The 21,809-nt window shown below is 40.8% G+C and overlaps 1 protein-coding gene across 1 annotated transcript in view; it reads left to right on the forward strand.

Annotated features, from left to right (window-relative positions):
• The window catches only part of GMDS (GDP-mannose 4,6-dehydratase), an 803,594-nt gene extending 788,547 nt beyond the window's left edge, over positions 1–15,047 (forward strand). Inside the window, exons 10-11 of the mRNA XM_043975422.1 lie at positions 13,682–13,750; positions 14,490–15,047. Of these exons, the coding sequence (XP_043831357.1) occupies positions 13,682–13,750; positions 14,490–14,552 (132 nt within the window). The 3' untranslated portion in view covers positions 14,553–15,047. The remainder of the gene's footprint in view (positions 1–13,681; positions 13,751–14,489) is intronic.
• Positions 15,048–21,809: the final 6,762 nt, after the last annotated feature.

Raw genomic sequence — 21,809 nt, forward strand, 5'->3', positions numbered from 1 at the left:
CCAGCTTAGTAGGCGAGAGGATATAACATTGAAACTGGTCATCTACTTACTAGAGTACTGAAGAAGAATAAATAGTCTAAAGCTTAAATGACATTTATGGCGGGATTTAAATTTTTTTAAATAAATCTGGCATTTACAGATGAATCATTAAAGAAATGACCCAGTTCCCTTTTCAGGTGGCAATAATAATAACTAACATTTACCTAGGCTTTTAGATTTGCAAAGCTCTTTACATATATGACCTCATTCTATCTTCACACTTAGAAAACAGGAAAAAAGAAACACCAGTGAAAAATAATTTTCACCATCTTATTGGGTTCAGCTGAGTCATTTTTATAATCTATGAAACTATACATAAAAAAGACTCTCAGCTTCCCCATAAGAACTGGGGTAAAAAGGAGAAAAGCCAGGTGCAGGTGGATTGCCACCTACCTAGTGATCCCATTCTATCCCACATTCTCCAGTAGATTGCCCCCTCTATCAACCCTACTCTCTCTCTAATGTTCAATATTTCCTTGTCTACTAAATGCTTCTCTACTGCCTACATACATACGCCATCTTCATCCTATAAAGATCCCTAGATCCCCGCTAAATATCTTATCTTCCTCCCTTGTAAAGCTAAACTCCTTGAGAAAACTGCCCATAATGGGTGGCTCCACTTCCTCTCCTCTCATTCTCTTCTTAACACTCTGCAGTCTGGCTTCTGACCTCATCATTTAACTGAAATGATTCACTCCAGAGTCACCAGTGATCTCTTAACTGCCAAATCCAATGGTCTTTTCTCAGCCCTCACACTTCTTCACCTGTCTAGAACATTTGACACTGTTGATCACCATCTTCTCCTGGATAGTCTCCTTTCCAAGATTTTCATAGCCCTTCTCTTTCCTGGTTCTCCTCCAAACTTTCTGACCATTCCTTCTCTGTCTCCTTTGCTGGATCCTCATCCAGGTCATACCCACTGACTAAGGGTGATGCCCAATGGGTGGCCTCTCTATGCTTATGATTCTCAAATCTATTTACTCAACACTCATTTCTCTTCTGATCTTTAGTCTCACATCTCCAATTAATTGTTTCACCTTTCAAACAGGACATGTCAAAAAATTCCACCCTTCCCTCTTCCTAACTTTCCTGTTGCTGTCAAGGGTACCATCCTCCTAGTAACCCAGGCTCACTCCCTAGATATCAACCTTAACTCCTCATTTTCACACTCCCCATACAGAGTCAGTTACCAAGTCTTGGGTATTCTAGTTTTGTAATATGTTTCATATATTCTCTCTTCTCTCCTCTAACACTCCACCATCCTAATGTAGACCTTCAGCACCTCACACCTGGACTATTCCAATAACCTTATGGTTGGTCTCTGCCTCAAATCTCTCCCCATTCCAGTTCATCCTTCATTCGGTTATCAAATTGAGTTTCCAAGAACACAGGTCTGATCATGTCACTCCCTCCTATTCAATAAATTCTGGTGGCTCCCTGTTACCTTCAGGATCAAATATAAAATTCTCTGCTTTGTAAATCTCTTTGTAACCTGGTCCCTTCTAATCTTTTCCACTTTACTACTTTTCATACTTTGTGTCCCAATAACATGGCCTCGTTAACATTTCTCAAACAGGACACTCCATCTCCATCTTCTGACTTCCTTCAAACCCCAGCTAAATTTCTACATTCTACAAGAAGCCCTTCTTGATTTCCCTTAATGGTAGTTCCTTCCTTACATTGATTATCCCTAATTTGTCTTGTTTTTTGATTTGGGGATTTGGGGTGGCGGGGGGCAGAGCAATGAGGGTTAAATGACTTGCCTAGGGTCACACAGCTAGGTAAGTGTTAAGTGTCTGAGGCTGGATTTGAACTCAGGTCCTCCTGAATCCAGGGCTGGTGCTTTATCCACTGTACCGCCTAGCTGCCCCTAATTTGTCTTTATATATCTTATAAGTACCTGGTTGTTTCCATGTTGTCTTTCCAATTAAACTGTGGACTCCTTACAAGCAGAGAGTGTCTCTTGCCTTCTTTTGTATCCCCAGCAATTGGCACACTTCCTGGCACATTCCTGACAATACTTACTGACTTGACATTAAAAGAATTTCTCTTTCTTAAGCTTGGTAGACATTATCCAGGGTCACTCCACTCTCCTTCATGCTTTGCACCAAAATGTCAAGTTTGGGATTAGAACAAAGGCCTCTAATAACTCTCCAAGCCCCAGATGACATCCAAAACATAATTGCTGGTACAACCCCCAAATTGGGTGATTCATCCTCATGAGAAAGAGGGCCCATGTAGTCTCCCCAAAGCCTAGATGCCAGGGTCCTATATGTATAACCAGTGATGACAGAGGAATCATGTAATCTTAGAAAGGGGGCATTAAGGGTCTTTTAGTCCAACCCCATCATCTTAAAGATGAGGAATTCACGTTCAGAGAAATAACTTACCCAATCTTATTTATATAGGTATTAAGTAGAAGGGCTGAAATTTGAACGCAAGTTTTCTGATTCCAAATACAGTGTTGCTTTCATACTTAAGAAATGTATCATAAATTGAAATACATTTAACTAAGTGAATTTTACCCTTTAAAAATTGATGGTGTATATGGACAAGGGTTTGTTGTTGGTTTTTTTGAACATCAGTGAAGGTTTAGGAGGGTTGTCATTCAAAGATTTCAATGTTATTTTGTGTAGACATAAGAATAAGGGCAGGGGGGAATGTGTATCAGTGGGAATTAAACCCAACTTTGCACATAGGCAGCCCTGAGCCTTGAACACTGGTCCTTTTCAGCAAAGCCTACCTCTTTGGCAAACAAAGCACCTTCAAAGGGTTACTTGCTATTCAGAGTAGGAGACTTGGACTCCCCCACTAAAGCTTTCTTCAAAGTAAATCTGATTCTTTTCCACATGGTTTTCCTGAGAGGATGTTATGATTTTCTAGATGTTTGGTGGCTGGCGATAAATTAGTTTTTTATGATGTCATGTGAAAGTCCACCTCTTAGACTTCCTTCTCCCTCATTCAAGCTGGAGGATAAATATGAGACATATTCAAGGAGTAAAGTGGACATAGTTTTTTTGATTTTAACCCCCTTGTGACTTGTGGGTATTGAAGTGATGCAGAATGAGAAGGTAAGGTACCTAGGCTTCCTTTCATATTCATGGAGTCATAAAATTATAGACAGAGAGCTAGAAGGGAACCTTAGTAGCAATCTAGTGAGGCCCAGAGAGGTGAAGGGACTGGCCCAGAATCACCCAGCTAGTAAATATCTGGGTGGTCACGGAAACCAGCTCTAGAATCAGCCCTGCCCTAGAGTCCATACCTGCCCTTCACCATCCTCCACCAGTGGGGAATGGGTTTGCTCTCTGTATATTGGCACTGTGAGGAGGGCATAGCGAGCTGATAAGGGAGGCAGTAGGATTGCTTAGCAGTACTAAGGTCCCAGTTGAGGTCTTATAACATAAATTTGTAATGGAGTAGTCAGAACATTTTCATCATTTTCTCCATATTCACTTGACAACACATATTTAGGATGTCAAACAGGGAATGGTGGTTGTGATCCAGAGCTGAGGCTTGATTGGACATCATCAGCAATATGATAAGGGGACGAGAGGAGCACAGTGTAGAGTTTAATTAGTTCACCAAGAGGTCAAGATGGGGTGGCTAGTTCAGGGAACATGGATTGAGAGAAATTGAGGAGTCACAAGATTGGAGGCCACAAGACAGATAAAGAATAAAATTGGGGTCAGAAAATTGGAGATGGTGGGCAAACTGCCTGACAAATTTTCATCTTCATTCATTATTTATGCTTAGCTGTTTCTAACAAAGAAACCTTGGGCAAGTCATAAACTTTCCTGAGCTTCTGTTTCTTCATGTCTAAGAAGAAATGGTTGAACTTGATGGTCTCTAAGGCCCTTCCATCTCTAAATCTTTGTTCTATGACCTAGCCAATGACCACATTGTACTTTATCATTTTTTATATGTCCTGAGCAGTCATGTGAATGTGAATGCTGAGTTGAAGCTAGTCTTTATTACTTTGGCATGCCCTGACATTCAGCTCGGTATTTATTAGTGGACTGAAATTATTTATTGTATCTCCCAAATGAGAAATATACTTGAGAAATATGTGAAAATTTAGGCGCACAGAAAAATAGAGCTAACAGTTTACATTCCAGTAGAAGATAAACTCTGTGAGGGCAGGAACTGTTTTTATTTTTTGGTTTTGGATCTCTAGAACCTAGCCAGGTATTTTGCCTACTGTAGGGGCTTAACAAATGCTTATCAGATTCAGTTTGACTGGTTAAACTATGTGCATCTGAACCATCAGCTTAGGAAACTATTATCTGTGATGAGAAACAGGAAATACAAAAATAATTAAAATTTAAAGATCTGTTTTCATCTCTCCTCCCCCACCCCACTCCCAACCAGCAGTATAGTGAACTGAATTGACTTTGACTCACCCAAGGATGATACCAATGAAACAGGGCAAAAAATAGGAATTGAGGAAGGAAGAAAAACAAGATGCCTGATAAAACTATAAATTAGATAATTATCATAGAACCATAACTTTTGAGTTGGAAGAGACCATCTAGTTCATTCGCATTCTCCTTTATTTTATAAATTAAGGGCCAGAGGTGAAGTGATATGCTCCAGGGTACTAATGGCAGACGTGGTACAAGAACCCAAGTATCTTTTTTTTTTTTTTTTTAGTGAGGCAATTGGGGTTAAGTGACTTGCCCAGGGTCACACAGCTAGTAAGTGTTAAGTGTCTGAGGCCGGATTTGAAATCAGGTCCTCCTGACTCCAGGGCCGGTGCTCTATCCACTGTGCCACCTAGCTACCCCCAGAACCCAAGTATCTTAACTCTCTGTCCTGACTTCCTTTTCATATACCTCTCTCCAGTGATCCTATTCAAAAACCCTGGGATTGGGTAAATACTCTCCATATTCAGCAGGTAGATTCAGAGTAAGTGACTTGCTGAGAAACACAAGTCTGTGGCAAAACCCAGACTAAAGCCCAGTTCTTCTGACTCCTAATCTGTAGCCTTTCCACTCCCCTAATAATGATAAAGACTTGTATTATAGTTGCTTTAATGACATGATTTGAGTTTGATCCCTTATATGCTTTGGAGGTGTTAGGGAAGGAAATGGGGGTTAGTTCCTTTAAAAGCTTACCCTATAGGGTCAGCTAGGTGACACAGTGGATAGAGCACCGGCCCTGAAGCCAGGAGTACCTGAATTCAAATCCGGCCTCAGACACTTAACACTTACTAGCTGTGTGACCCCGGGCAAGTCACTTAACCCCAATTGCCTCACTAAAAAAAAAAAGAAAGAAAAAAAAAGCTTACCCTATAAACCCAAAATAGCAGTCATAAGAGTTAGAAGTTTGGATGGGAAAGCAAGGAAGGTCTCTCTGCTCTCTTGGTCTACAATATTTTCCACTCTGAAAAGGTAGAGATTCGTCATAAAAAGAAAGAGATCTCTTTTGGTCTGAGAAACTGTGGGACCATACCTGGTTGAAGCCAAGTAGGTAATAAGCCTGTATGTGTGTAAACATTTGAAAGGGATCCCATTATATCTGTGTGCGCTTGTGTGTGTGTGTGTGTGTGTGTGTGTGTGTGTGTGTGCTTCATTATTGCAGAGCTTTCTTGTTGTGGAATGAGCTATTGTGCTGCCAAAAAGTGGGGGAAAGGGGAGGGAAGTAAGGAAATACATAAAGGAAAATTAATCACTAAAAATGATCTAAAAGGCAGGGGTTTTTTGTTTTTAAATAAAATGAGTAACTTCTCTAATCTCAGCCTTCTAGCTTGGATGACCAGAAAGAGAGTCATTTCTAATAAATGGAATTAATTCTTGAAAGACCTAGCAGGAAACAAACTTAGGAAAAATTAGCTTCACTACAATTAAAGATCAGTTGTGGCATGAGCAGAACTTCCCTGGGATCTGGAGTAATGATTTTGTCTCTGCAATCTAAGATAAGGCAGAATTAGAGTGGTTTGGATTTTACTTACAAAGATACTTTGTACTGTACTTTTATCTCAAGGAAAAGGTGCCACCTGGTACAGATGAAAAACCTCTTGAGTTGCCTTTTGAATGTGATTGTCTGGAGGTTTAATTAGCTAATGTTTGTTAAGTGCTTTGAGGGTGAAAAGTACCAAGTAGCAAGAGAAAAGACTATGTTGCTTCCAGAACTCAGGAATGCTGTGGCCCAATTATGTCCCAGCTGATCTTTAATTGTTCTTTTCAAGTTGTTTTATCTCCTTTCCGCAGGGTTATTGTCACCTCCTACTGCCACAGGTAGTTCATTATGTACTAGGTCCAGTTATTAACAGTAACCATTAATTTCCTATGAAGATGGCCCAGGCTTTGAAGACAGGAATGCTGAGATTATTAACAGTGTTTATCTCCCTTTCATGAAATTGCCCCCACAAATTCCCATTCTGAGTCACATCCCTTGATAAAGAATGGTAAGAATGATGAGTAGTGAAGTCATTATAGTTGAGAGAATTCCACTTATTGCCAGTTAGCCCAACTTTCATACATATTTTTAAAAGATGCTGTTTTGAGGATTTGGGATCAGTATGATCAGAAAGTGGTAATGAAATCTCTGTAGCAAACTTTTACAACTGGCACATGTATGTTTGGATCCTGTGTGTTTAACATTGTCCTTTTGCAACATAGATCTAGTCAAAGAAAAATGACATCATGACATTTTTGCAGTTATTTGTGTATTTTTTTTAAGTAGCATATTGAAAAGAAAAAAAAAAACACCTAAGACTAGACATTCCCCAAAAAGCTACTGCACACCATGTCTGGGAAATTCTTTCCCCAGCAAACCTCCCTCAGGCCAAAGCCTGGATAAACAGGACAGACTCCAAAGGTCAACCAACTCAGGCTGTGCAGACCAGCCAGGGAATGAGTTCCAGAGTCAAGGACCCTCCACTGAGAACACCCTGCTCTTGTCCCCTCCGAATCCAAATCTGAGGGGTACTGGGGAAAGCAGAATTTGAAATCTTAACCACTGAAGCATGTATGAGGAGAGAAACAGTATCTTTTATATGTAATATATCACAGAGTCAGAGGATGTATCTGCATTCTAAATGACAAATGTAGCCAAGGGATGTAACTGAATCAGGTTATCTACCCATCTCCTGGTGACTACCTGAACACTGACTAGCTTCCTGAGCTACCTTTAAATTTTTTTTATTAGGTTTTCTAAATAACTGTCCATCCCCAAGATTTTTTAATCCTTTGCCTAACCGGATTTTTTTCCTTTTATGCTGATCATCTTTGATATAACATAAAAAGAGATGTTCATGCACAAATAAAATTATAAAACTGTCCCATAATAAAGGAAATGCTCTTTTAAAGAGAAGACTTTTACCTAGTAATAGATACATATAAAGTAACAGAAAATAGTCTTTCACCATCATAAGGATTGTGTTGAACATAATAGCTAGAATTTCTCTTTAGTGTCGATAGTACCATAAGAATCAAAGATTTTCAAAAGAAGATTCATGTCCCATAGTTGTTGTTTGCTGATAGCTGCTGGTTTTGAATAACATATTTGATGCATTTGAGGATTATTTATTCACTGACTCAGGAGAATAGTTAAGAGATCACATAGTCTTAAAAGACGGCCAACACTAAAAAAGATTCAAATCCTACTTAACTCTGTGGAAGGGAAACCACTGAGAATCAGGGGACTTGGGAATCAGACCCATATCTAGTAAAGATGGGTTCATGTGTCTGTGCCTTTCCCTAAGTGTAACTTTTGCACAAATGTAGTCATGGTAATAATGTGATTGTTCCAGTGTGTTCACCCGAGGAATATACAGTATGTGCTGTTTCCCTGTGTTAACTTGTATACGGCTTCGTTTATCAAAATGATTAAGAAATCAGACAGAATGCAGGGACCTGCTCCCACTGTTTTGCTCCATTTGCCATTTTATCTCTAGTGTCAGTAAGCTTGTCAGAGTCAGGGCTGACTGACTCATTTTCCCTAAAGTTGAGCTGAAGTATTGTTTGAAACCTGGCAGCATTTGGGAGCCCCAGTTGATGGACAATACCACTGATTCCCCACTTCCTGAGCAGACCAGACAGTTTGCTGTTTTCTTCTTGTCTCTTATCACCCCTTGTCATTAAAAGAGAGGCCTGTGTTCAGCCACTCAGTTTGTGCTACTATAAAGCAGTCCTTCGAGAAGAGGAAAATATCCATTACCATTATATTATATTTATTATTGCTCTGAGTTTCATTACATCTTTGGGGAAAGACTAAATTAAAGAGTAAAAATCCGGAGGATAAAGGAGTTAACTTATGCAGACAAGATAAGTGCTACTGCTGAAAACTGCTGATCTGCTTTTTTGTTGTTGTTCTTGTTGTTATTCTTACATATGAGTTGATTTGCAAATGCCTAATCTTGACTGATCCATTCAAGCTTTTTTCCATTTTTTTGTTCTGTCTTTCTAAAATGGAGCCTTGACCCAAGAGTAAAACTTTCCTGCCCACACTGCATTAATACAAATTTAGATCAAGAACCAAATTCATTGGCATTCTTTCATTCCCTTGGTACCTGAGTTATTCCACCACTTTGCTTTTCTAAGAACAGTGGAAGGAAAAAATGAAAACTGAGGGCCCCGCATGACTCCCTTTCTGAAATTCCTAAACATATTTAACATGATGTTTTCCTAGCTCTTGACTTTCCTTATTTTGTATTGGCTCAAGTAGGTACCTTACACTTAGTAGACACTCAGTAAATGTTTTTGAATTGCCTTGAGCCTTTCTTTATATCCTTATTGACAGCACTGAAGAGTACAGAAATTTAACAAACAACATAATAAAAGAGCTTAAAGTGATTTTCCTTTGCCCTAAACCTCTGCAAGCCTCAGAAATGGGCCTATTGACAAGATGTAGTATTTAACAGCTAATTTAAAATAAATAACAAAATTGTTCAGAAACAACCTGGGGCCAGGGCACACAGGCAGAATGATGTTTTGGGGCTCTTCATTCATGCTCTGTGAGTCCATACGTTTAATGAAAGGTGTTTTCTCCCAAAGGTTCTAGAAGAATGGAGGGAAAACTGTCAAAGGAATTTGGAATATTAGAGAAGAATAAAAATTAAGTTGTGAGGAAGGAGGAAGAGGTTTGGTATGGAGATCACTAATGTAACTTAAAGATTTATTTTGTGGTTATCTTGATGTAAATTAAAAGGTGTTGAGGATATTTGAGAGGCAGGAAATATGTAAGGATAGAAGATAAAAGCATGATGTAGTCTCCCCTTTTCAGGATTTCAGGTTAACTTCTACAGATTCAGTAACTCACTTAATGACTTTTCCAGGACTTGTTCTGGCTCTTTATCAGTTCATTATTACAGGAACATAAAGCAGAACAGCATTAGAAATTGTTGTCAAACTTGCTACTCTGACTGCCTCTGGTGAATGAAACTGCTAGTGTATGGCTATGATGCTGACTGGATTAGTCATCTGTGGTAGTAAGAGAAAAATTGAGTTTAAGCATTTGGGCTTTTAATTTGTATTCCCTTTTTCTTCATGCTATTTTGCTGCCATAAAATGCTCAGTTAAGCCTAATTGAATTGGACAATAATAAATTATACACCGAGACCATATCATTTACCTAATGGGTAGAAATGAAAGAAATGATGACACCCAGAACCACGGTTTAGGAAATGTTGTGTTTACTTTAACCTGCTTAATTTTTTTTTTCTCAGAGGCTTATAATCATATTTTTCAAGTTCCAGGTCACCCAAGCATAAGTCCTTTTGTCCTAATTCATGAATGTGTTTGTGTTTGCACTATAAAATGAAACCCCTAAAAGAGCAATTCTTTTAGTAGGCTAGGCATGTGTTACTTTTCATCAGAAACCTGCTTTTAAGCTATAATTAGAGAGAGAAGGAGTTAAGTGGTCAAATAGAAGAAAAAAGCATATCAGATAAACTCATTCCTTTCCTTTGTCTTCAAGTGAAGATCATATCACTTAAGTGAACATTTATAATGTCAAAAGATTTTCAAATAACACTAAATAGAAGCAGGCAGTTGGGCTATTGTCTTCATTACTCATTCAGCTACAGCTCTGAGAATTGTAGAGAAAAATAGCAATTCTTAACCTGAATGCAAAAATACCATTTACATAATCTGTTCTCTTTGCGGGGAGATGTTTTTTACATACAGAATCATTTTTTAAAATTTCCTTTCAGTCATGATATTAATAATAAAGAAAGATATATAACTTCTTCTCTTCCAGCCAATCCTTTCCCCTAAACTAGACTTTCGACTAACTAGAGTCATGAAAACTAAAACGCTGGCTTTTTCTTCTATAAATAATGTAGTAAGAACAAGGAAGAAAGTCCTATAGGGAAAATTTAGTTTTAAAAAAGACCCTGTGATGCACCTAATCTGAGCCTAAAAAAATCATCAGTAGCCAGAGTACTGGTTGGTTTGTACTTTAGTTCAGCAGCAACTGACATAAAGAACCACAGTTCCAGTCTAATGGGACCTCATCTTCCTTCATAAGTTCAGTCTAATGATGCTTCAGGAAAGCAGGGCTTTGGCAAGTAGCAATAAGCCTCAGGACTGGCATGTAGGAGTTAGCCCAAAACTAAATTTGGAAATTTAAATAGGTGCATCTCTGGTTTCAATGAAATACTTTTGCAACATATGCTAGCAATGTCTGTTTCTAGGCTTTTCAAAACCCTTTTTCTTTTTCCTTAATTGTAGTCTCCTGGTTGTTTTTATATTATGAGCTACTTGTAGAAAAATACAGGAAACAAAGTTACAATACAAATCTCCCTTGTCTGAGGCCACTGAGATCATCTGAAGCCAATCTAGTTTCAGGTTTTTGCTAACTATAAATTCAAAACCCTGAATTACATGTATGCAATGTTGGTTGATTTACAGCAAGTGTTATGTGATTAAACAATAACCATGTTTCTTCAACCCATGCAACTCCCCTGGAACTGGGGATTGGGGAAAGGCATGATCTTTTTCTCCCATGATTCTAAATGTCACAGCACCCTCTGGGGAAAAAACATAACATCATCTATATTTCATTGTGCAACTTACATAAAATTAAAATCTGAGACATGAACTTATTTTAGGGGATGCAGCGCTGAAAAGTATTTCATTTGTCTTTTTCCTTTTTAAACTTATTTTGTTATTTTAGCATTTTCCCCAATAGTGTCAACTTTTCCTAAAGATGCAGTGCCCGTTATTGTGTGCTAGACTGTGCCCCTAAGGCAGGGCCCTTGTTTTATTGATAGTTGCACTTGGGGGTTAAGGGGTGTTAATAATGGAATAAATTTGTACAATTTAATGGGTATTGTGCTGATGAGTAAAAAACCTGGCAGATAACCATTTAACAAGCTATTGACAATGATAACTCTAGTAATAGACTATTTTATCAAACACTACTTTATCTAAAAGCTACAAGATTGTTTCTAGGTGGTATAGAAGTAGAACCAAAAAGACAGTATGTCAGACTCAGCTGTTGTGTTCTCACTGTGCAATACAAAACATTGCACAGGGCAATTTGAATTTATACCAAATATTCTATACATGCCAAGTTTTATAGAAATCTGCAGAAAATAAAGATCGTTTGGTGTTACATTAGGACTTGGTTATTTGTCATTTTCACTTGAACTACTTAAAATTTCTAAATAACTTTAAAGCATTAAGAGCTTAAAACATGTTTGTATTGGCTTTTCTTGAGCATTTATACAAATCCATCTGTTTTTTGCCTTTTCTTAAAGTCCTTTACAATAAGAAAGCCTATTGTACCTCTAAATGGACATTGGCTCTATTGATAAACCTAGGAGATCCAAGACTAGAGTTCACATGATTATCTCAATTAAGTCTACTCTTAGAAAACTGCAATCTTGTTTTCAAAGAAGTGATGGAACAATTTAGATTTAAGGTTACTTTTTCTTCCCTTTTTTAAAACTATAGTTTCTTCTTCCATAATAAAGCAGTTTAATTATGTCCACCAGACAAATGAAATCACTGCATTTGCTAACTTAGGACCTTCAGAATAACCCTCTTTTTGTTGTGTGTGTGTGTGTGTGTGTTTTATGTGTTTATGCTTTTCTGTTTTCACACTTAAACTTCACACACACACACACACACACACACACACACTCTTTGATAAGGAACTGTCCAGTAGTCTTTGTGGCTCAGTTTGAGTCTTCCCATCGCCTGGCCCCTTGCTGCACAGAGGTACACTAGAATGTTATCACGCTCCCGTATCACGGGGAACACACATAGCCTGGGAAAGAGAGAATGGAGGAAAAGATCGTATCTGAAAAGTGTTGCTAATGCACCTTTAGAGAAATTCCATCGGCTTGGCTTTCAGGGACCGAGGCCACAGGCCGGCTACTTGCTCGTTAGCCCCACCGCTGGTGAATAGGGGCAGAAGGGAAAGAAATAAAAAGGGATACAATGGGGAGAATCGAAATGAGGCAAGTGAGTTTTTGACCACATCCAAGAAAGCAGCCCGCTCTTTTTACGTGGAAGCATCTTTTCCACGTTGCGTTTACGTAATTGTAACTTATGGCTGTAAAACTGGAGTATAAGAGAATTTACACGAAGTGATTTTGAAACCTGGACCCACTGGTAGTTCAAAATAAATGTTAATGAAGTCAAGGCTGGAACTAGTGCGAGGTTGGCGTCTTGTTTGTTTGTTCTGTGACGATTTGGAGAGATAGAGTGAGCAAAGATAACTCGGGCTTCCCATCCCTGACCCCAGCTAGCCTAATTAAACGCTCGTTTAGACACATGGCAATGCATCTCAAATTACTTGTCCCTCTTGTGTGAATGTTGACTTTAGTTAAAAATAAAAACATTCTCGTGTCAAAAGCTTAAGTTTTGTCACTGCCAGCAGGACACAAGACAGCGAATGCTGACCAAGCTCTGGACGTGCTTGCTTCTAATATTTTCTTTAATTGGGGGGGGGGGGAGATGTTGATTTATTTCTGTTTTGCTAGAGAGGTTCAATAATTCGAAACAGTTCTCACAGTAGCGTCCATGACAACTTAATGTACAAAAAAAAATCACCATTAAAGCGTCAATAGGATTTGATGGGGGGAGCAAGGAGGGGAGGCAAGAGGGAGTGGGAAAGAGGTTGGGGGAGGGAGGGCGAAGGGATTGATTGCTTTTTATGGTTTTTAAATGGTCTGTGCAGTGTATTCTTAAATGCAACTTCCAGATGATTTATAGGTCCGTGAGCCTCAACTGAAATTGCACCACGGGAGCAAAAAATGGAGGGGGGTGGGGGGAGAGGAGGAAAAAAGGGAAGCTGAGCCGGGTCTGCCCTCGTAGAGTAGACCGCGGCGTGAAAAAATGCTGCTGCAGCCCAGAGATGTGTGTGAACGTTTGGACCGAGGAGTTTGGGAAAGCGGTGGCAGGCTGGGTGTCTGTCAACGTGCGGAAACTTCAACTCTCCCCCTCCCTCTCTCCCCCTAAATTGCAACCTGTTTGGGGGCCAAGCTGGACTGCTCAGAGGCTCGTTAGCCAACAAATTGTAGGGACTACTGGGAGGGCGAGCGGGGAGCCTGGGGTGGGGGTGGGGGGAAGGACCAAGATGCTTTAGATTAGAAGCCAGGCCGGCAGTAGCCGGCATCGCGAACTGCAGTAAGGACAGATGCACAGCACCCCAATCCAGGCGTTTCTCTTTCCCATTTCCTTTTGCACAGGATTTTCTGCAAGGAGACTGTACCAAAGCAAAACAAAAACTAAACTGGAAGCCCCGGGTCGCTTTTGATGTAAGTTTCTGTTTTGTAATGAAATGATCTTTTCCATCCTGCTGAGGGGAGGGAGGAGGAGGAAAAGAAAAGGCAAAGAGTGGGGAGGAGACGGGAGACGGACAAAGTTATAGCATATAAAATCGACTTAGAGATGTATTTTTTAGGCGGCTCGTGATATTTTAAAAAGAGGTCACGGCTCATTTTCTGAATTTTGAAGACATGATAGCTCCCTGTGCCTTTCTTAAGTTTTGTTTTGGATGCAAACAGCAGAATAGAATTCAAAATTGTCTTCTCGAGAGAAGCCTTGATCCCAGACTTGTGATTTCGTGGGAGTTACCCCCCGAAGGACAACAAATAGACTAGCTTGTCCTGTTGTTTTGTTTTATTTTTTTCAAAAAAGGAATACCTTTTCCTCGGCTCTTTTCTTCCTGAAGCCCTGGATTTGGTGTAGTTGCTGAGTCCTTCCTCTTCTTACACACTGTAGCAATCACATTTTTGCAAATAGCATTATTTCCACCGAGTCCTGGTAAAGGGTTTGTTTCTCCAACTCTCTTCTGCACGCTATCGAATAATCCCTAAGAAGCCGCGGCTCAGAGAGGATAAGCATTGATGGAGTTAGGAAAGGGCCTACCTAGGGGAAAGGAGTTGGGAGAAAGTTGAAACACACACTAGGGACAACCCAGTCGATGTGAGCGGTTGGGATGGGACTGTTGGAATAGAAGGTAAGCGCATTGCCTTTCTCTCTTCCTGCCTGCAGGAGCTGGTGAAGGAGATGGTGGAGGCTGATGTGGCTCTCATGAAGCACAACCCCAATGCCTAAGCTGACTTCTGGTCACCGTGGGGCAGCCGAAGAAGAGATATGATCGCCTTAGCCAAAGGTTAAGGCGGACGGTTCATTTTTCCCTTGTAATCAATCGGTGGAGGGTATCTGACCACGGAAGGGAGACTGACAGTTGATGTGGGAGAGGAGAGGAAGATTTAATCACGTCCAACCCTGATTCCCCACCCTACCCCAGGCCACCCCACCCCCAACCCCCGCCCAGTTTTCCAATGCCATTGATTGTTTCTCCTTGTCTGGAAAAAAAAAAATCTTTCACTCCCAGAAAGACTGTAAAATCGAAACTGTGACCACTCCAACGCTTGATTTCACGTTATCTCACCATAGATGCTTCATCTCAAGGATTTTATGTAATTGATAAAATGATTTTAATCCCAAATCATCCATTTTACTTAAAATTATGTTGTTGTAAAACAACAGAAATTGTGGGGCCTTTAAATTGTCTTCTTTTTTTCTTATTAAACTGGTCTTTCGACAAACCCGGATCAAGAGAGTATCATTGTTTTCTCCAACTCCGGTGTGAAAATCAACAAAACAAAAGCCTATTCACACACCCCTCCATTTTGTTTTCCTAATTTGAATCCCCTTACCATTATCTCTTCAATTTGATTTTCTTAATTTGTAGCAGCTCACACTTTCCCCTGCCCTTCACTCCTTAAGCTCTTCCACTGGATAGCCTTCTTCCACTTGTAACTCTTTAAGTTTCAATCATTTGTTAATATAACTCAAAAAGTACAAAAAGCCATTTCCTGACCTGGCTAACTGAGTCCTGAGCAAATGGAAAACCAGGCAAAAGGGGGGGGAGGGGAGAGCTTCAAACGAAAAGCAGTGTTCCTAGGAATTTTTTTTTTCTAGTGACAATAAGACCCTCTATCCAGTCACAGTCAGAACTCAGTTCCTGCAGAAGTGAACCATTGACATTCCATCCTGTTTCTGCTTACTATAATTAGACCCCATAAGAAAGTTTGAACCATCTCAAAAGATGGCTTAAGAAAATTGGGGGAGGGGAGATGGGGGGGGGAGAAAAAAAAGGAAAAACTTAAAGGTAAGTAAATATTGTTGGAACATTTTATGCCAAAGTACCCAGGTTATCCAGAGGTCATGAAGGCAATACATTTCCCTTTGGTCTAGGATTTTGCACCCACCTATTATTTGCATCCTTTCCCCCATCGTTATAGTCCCTTCCTCCTTTTAATAAAAAGGGGTTCTAGTTTATCAGTCTAAATGACAAGATCTGGGCATCGCCTGGAACCACAGTTTATTACACTGGCTCCTAGTTTCATTGTTTAAGTTCATAGACAGTGTGTACTGTTTATGTAGCTTTCTAGATTTTATATATATGTACAATGGATATATACACACATACCCACAGGACATATACACACATATATGTACATAGGAAAACACGGAAATATTAAAGTATTATCAAAATCATAGATCAGTGAAGTCACTGAAATATTGAAGTATATGTATATGAAACATATATACACATTCATGTCAAATGGATGTGTACTCATATACCTCTACAAAAACATATACCCTCCCAATAAAATAATATAAAACTTTACCAGAGATTAAAGTCTTTTAACATAACCGATCATGTATGAGACAAAACTATTTCTGAATCTATTCAGAGGCAACTTTATGATATGGAGAGGGAGGGGGTAGTAATGGAGGTGGGTGGGGAGAGTGACTGAACTGAGCTTTTAACAGTCGTGAGTAACCAGGCTGCTGGAGAAAGAGGGTTCTTTGTGTGCCTTCGGGAAAGGCAGCAGGCAGTCTCCAGAGGTGCAATGGAAAAAGTGTGTGCTTCAAAATGAGGTGGTTTCAGGGTTAGATGGAGCAGAACTGGGGCTGAGCTGTGCAGAACTGAGCTTTCAGAAGCAAGGCTGGGGAACAGTGCGCTTCTCTCCATCCTGTGCAGAAGCTCTATGGTTGCTAATTGGAAACAGATGGTTTCTTGAAGACTAGTCCTACAGGACAGACCTTCAAGAGCGTTCTCTCTCGATCTTTCTCTATCTCTGTCTGTCTCTTTCTCCCTCCCTTCCTCTTCCTTTCTCCTTCCCCCCCCATTCTCTCTCTTTGCCTTTCATAATCTCTCTGTCCCCCTCTTTCTCTCTCCAATTCCCCCCTCTTCCTCTCTCTTTCACCCCTGACACACAGTACACATCAGTGTGCATTATTATGATATTATTCCACACAGGTGTTCGGGTTCCCATTTTATTTTTAACACTCCACAAAGTTCTCTCTCTTTACCTATCCTCTCTCACCATCACTATACATACTTTCCATCCTCTACACACATGAATAAGAAATTGTCTGGCTTCCCAGTGGCCCTATTTAATCCCAAGTGGGGGTATAGAGCAGAAGCAATATATTGTGGCTTTTTAGAACAATCCCAAAGCCATAATAAGCTTCCTCATTGTGGAAGAGATGAAATACAAAGCAAATTCTTAATGCAACAGTAGCAAAGCCATAATTTTAAATTATAGTTCTTAAAATGGACTATAACATCAGTTTTTGAAGGGGAAAAAACAGTTTACACAAGATGGATATCAGGAAAGTATTTTTGGATACGACCTTTTGTGCTTTCCTTTGGTCTCAATCCTGGTGGTCCTATGGGGCTCTCTTGGTTTCATAGACTCCCCTGGGGGGGGGGAATTTACAAAAAAGATCTTCCATATTCCTGTTTTCTTTTTTTTTTGTTGTTCTGTGAGAAAAATTAATTTGGGTAACCCCCATAAGAAAACCACTACTAGGAGATTTCTTTAATCCTAAATCAAAGAGATAAATCAGCTTCAGGGAGTTATCAACCCTTTTTCTTGGAAAACTCTTTAACTGTATTTAAAATTGCATGTATTCCTCAATTTTTATTATAGACTATGAAGGTGATGAGCATAGTGTTAATTGCCTTTTGAACAGTCCAAAGCCAAGGAAGAAGCAGAATGGGCTGGGAGCATCTTTTTCTCTTGGAATCGTATCTTTCAGTCTTACCTACCCTTTGACCTGCCTATGGTGATGAGGTTCACAGGCTCTGTGATTGCTGGGATCATTTTTCAGTTACAAGAAGTATAAGGATCCAGATACTTAAATGGCCTTTGTTTTTAAGTAATTATTAACCAGTAGTCATAAGAATAATAAGCCTGTCATACTTTTGCAGTTATTTGGTGGCAACAGAAACACACATATGCACATACTATATACATATCTACATACACATATACACAGACATGTATTCTAGTTGGGAGCTCTAAACAAAATATCAAAGTACTTTAGAAAAACAGGAGACAAGTCCTTAAATATATTGTTGACAAATAAGTTTCCTTGTCCTGAGCAATTACTCCAATATTCTTTATTTTTATTTATAACTTACAAGGCCTTATTCCCACTTAGAGAGTTCAGTCTCCATGAATGGAAATTCACACTTCATATATTTTCTGCAACTTTGGTGCTATTTTCCCCACAAAGCAGACCATATTCCTGCATGTCAAGCATAGAGGAAAAGAATTGTTCAGTGCACACAGTAGCCATTCTGAGTGGAGGGATCACACTTATTTTAACAAAAGGATCTTATTTATGTGTATAAATTTTTTCATATGTTTATTTGTATTTGTGCTTGTTAGTGCATGAGTATTCATGTTTCACAATTTTCGTGCACGTTCAAGTGGGTTATCTGACCCCCATTTCAAAGGTTTTAATAACAGGCATTTGGGAATATTTTTTAAACTGGAAACTGATGTAATGATTTAAAAACAAAACTAACTTTTCAGGACGAAGCTAACTAAACCGATTGTTTGTCCTCTAATTCTTAATCTTTATGCCAGTTTCCCCCCAACTATTACAGTCCCAAGATTGTTTCCATGGCAAACAAACAGGAGGTAGGAACTGATAACTTGATTTCTTTGGGGGTGTCAAAACTGGCAGGAAGCTGCTCAGGTACAATGAGCTCCAAGGGCTTTTGGTGGTACTAGGAAGAGAGGTCAGCAAAATGGAGGGGAGGGGGAGGGGAGGTGTGTCATATTGTTGCTGCTCCTAAAGTTAAACTAAGAATAAAATGAGAAGGGAAGAGAATGAACCATATCCCCATAATCCTGCAGTGCCCTGAGTACTGTTTAAATTGGGTCACATCTCAAGGAAGGAAGACAACATTTTTTTTTTGGCTAATTACTCCCCTTTGCCAATTTAAATGAGCTTCAGACTCTACTTGGTCCGGAGAATACTAGGAAATGCAATGTTAGAAAGAAAGAATTAAGAGGGAGAAAGCTGTTAGAAGATCATCTCACTCCCTCCTTGAACCTTTCTTTACAAACTAGTTTTGTGGGACAAAGAAGGTAGAGGGTCTCTCCAACATTCTCTCTCCCATCCTGTGCATAATAGGAAGTCGGTAGGGGGGAACCCTGGCATACAAGTACACACACACACACACACACACACACACACACACACACACATACATCTGCACATACAGGTTTTTTAAAAAATTACCATCGCCAATCCTACCGTAAGTCAATGTATTGAACATTATCTGTCTCTTTCTGTAGGCCCAGACCAGAGTTCTCCGTTTGTACAACACTCAGAAGTCTTGTAGAAGTTGTGCTTGCAAAAGTTTTGAATGTCTAACACTGAGAATTATTACTAGTGGCTATATCTCCAGGCCATTTCAATTCTTCCCATACCTCCCTCCTCCCCTTCCCCTCTCTTGTAGCTTGTCAGTACAAGAGAGCCTGAGCCGAGGGACTGAAAATCCTGAAACAGTAACAGCCTTGGATTAAAACTCTGCTGGCCTCTTCCTGGCGGCGCCTTGTATGCCGCCTCCCCAGCTTACAACTCCAGTGGCCTTGAAGAGGGGCAGTAAAGGAATGCCTGACCGCTTCCTGCTCCCCACGAGCACACTCCTCTTTCCCCGGAATGAGCAGCTTCTTCCCTCTTCCCAAAAGAGATCCTACTCGGGTCAATTGTATCTTTGGGGTATGAGATGGTTCCCTCCTTTGTGGGTCCTTGGGACAAATCTCTCTGCCTTGGGAAGGAATTGTGACAAATCTCTGGGGAGAGGGAAATCTCTCAAAGGGAAAAGGATTTGACTGACCTATCCAAGGGGTTCTATCTGGTTAGTCCTGTATCGTTACCTAGGTTCTCTACTTTTCCTCTGGCCTAATTAGAGATTTCCCCTATTTGTGAATACAAATACATAGTCGCTATCTATGTATGCTTTTCATATCAAAACATGCACATTGACCTATTTGGTGTCTGGGCAAAAAGCAGTGCTCTCTCTGCATAGCCCTGCCACTCTGGGTGACTTTGTGACCTTGGGCTAATTGTTGTGTGACCTTGGGCAAGCCACTTAACTCTACTGAGAATCAGTATATCTGCAAAATGTGGGGATTGGTCCAAATGGCCTCTGATGTAACTTCTACCTCTAAAATGTAGTATGTCCAAAGGTGCCTCCTCAGTATATTTTCTTCTAAGGATAATTAATGTACTACTATATATATATAGTTCTATTGGCTAACATGCTTGTAGCTTATAGTTCATTCAGTGGCCATGTGGGTGTTGGGGAGAGGGCAGGTGGCTGCTGCTTACAAACTCACCTTTCTTGTTCCCGAAGAGGAGCCTGAATTACCCCCCACCTTCCCAACGACCCCCCCCTCCTTCCCCCACTCCAACATAGACCCAAGGAGGAGGAGAATGGCCTGAGGGACTGATGCTCAATGTTGCATCCACGGAAATGCTCCCCACTACTCCCAATACCCGACCCCCACGTCTTCTCCCCCAGCAGGAGGATACGTGATATGCTCCGCTCACTGAAACTAAGTGATTAGAAACGATTCTGAAGCCCGCGGCCATGACCGACTGAATCGGATGGATTGGTAAACTGTGGAAGGAGGAGGGTAGGGAGCCGAGATCTCGGAGATGCGACTGGAGGGATCATCTCCACTCTTCTCACCACTATCCTCTACTCCCTCCACACTTTCCTCTCCTAAGACTTTTGTTGGATGTTGGAGGAGAGCCTAGCCCGCACTGGACGCAGACGGGCTCTTTGGACCAGATTCCCTGGCTGGTGGGGGGGAAAGGGAGGGGAGATCGCCATAGAGAGGGGAGGGAAGGTATGGTCAAGGGGTCAAGTCTTCTGGGATATTTTATCTCTGGATGGCTAGGGGAGCAAATTCACCAAATCTTTCTCAAGATGCTTCCCTTGGAGCCGTCGGTTCCTGAAATGCTCGAAAACAACCCAAGATGAGGTGGGTCCGAAAGAGGAGGTGCCCAGAGCTCGGGAGGACGGTCCCGGAGCTTCGAGCAGCAGCACCCGTCTGTCCCAGTTCATTCATGCATCCCTGGCAAGCCTGGGCTTGGGAAGGAGATGGGGAGGGAAAACTGGGGGAAGCGGGGCAGCCACTGGCAGAAGAGAAAGCGAGGTTCCATTCTGGTTTTCGTTGAGACCTTTTTCGCTCCCCCACGTAATTAACACGCATTCTTTTAAATGCTCTTCCAACCAGCGTTTCTCTAATTTGGAGGTGAAGATAAGGTGATCCAGGAGGAGGACAGGAAGTTTCGTCCTTTCGCCATTCTTTATGGGAATGCCAGGCTGAGGACGTTGTTCTAGGAAAATTCGTGAAGCACTTTGCTGTCTGCAATGTCGGTGTTTCTGTCCCTCCTCTGGTCCCGGGAGGCCTCCAGGACCAGAGCTCTCGAGATCTCCCGCACGAGACTGTAACACACACCCTTCCCAAAAGAAGCACACTCCTCCCCATCCCCCGCCTTGGCGAGCACCTCGGGCTGGTGGGATTACAAAGTGTCCGTGTGTGTCCTTCATGCATGATAGTAGAAAAAATAATCATCGGAACCATGAAGTAGTGCCCCTCCCCCTCTCCAAGGGCTGCTGTCGGGTCCCTCACATTCAGGCTAGACAGTGGTCATTAACCTTAGGGACTGTGCATTTAGTTAGACTAGAAGATACTGAGACTTTGATTCTTGATCCTATAAAACCTGGCCTCTCCGCGTCCCCCCCCCCCCCGCCCCCCCGCCCAGCTTGCTTGCCGGATGCCCAATAATCGACAGGTATAAGGTAAAGCGTCTTTTTTCTTTGCAACTTGCACCAAATTCACAAGCACAATAAATAATCTACTCTACACCTCCGATTGCTGTAGAGCACAAACTTTTTATCTCCACATCACATCTTACCTTTAAAAATCAATGTTACCTAACCTGGATGCCTGGATTATTGCTTCCTTTTGTTGATAT

Source organism: Dromiciops gliroides, chromosome 1, assembly GCF_019393635.1.
Source record: "Dromiciops gliroides isolate mDroGli1 chromosome 1, mDroGli1.pri, whole genome shotgun sequence".
NCBI classification, from domain to species: domain Eukaryota; kingdom Metazoa; phylum Chordata; class Mammalia; order Microbiotheria; family Microbiotheriidae; genus Dromiciops; species Dromiciops gliroides.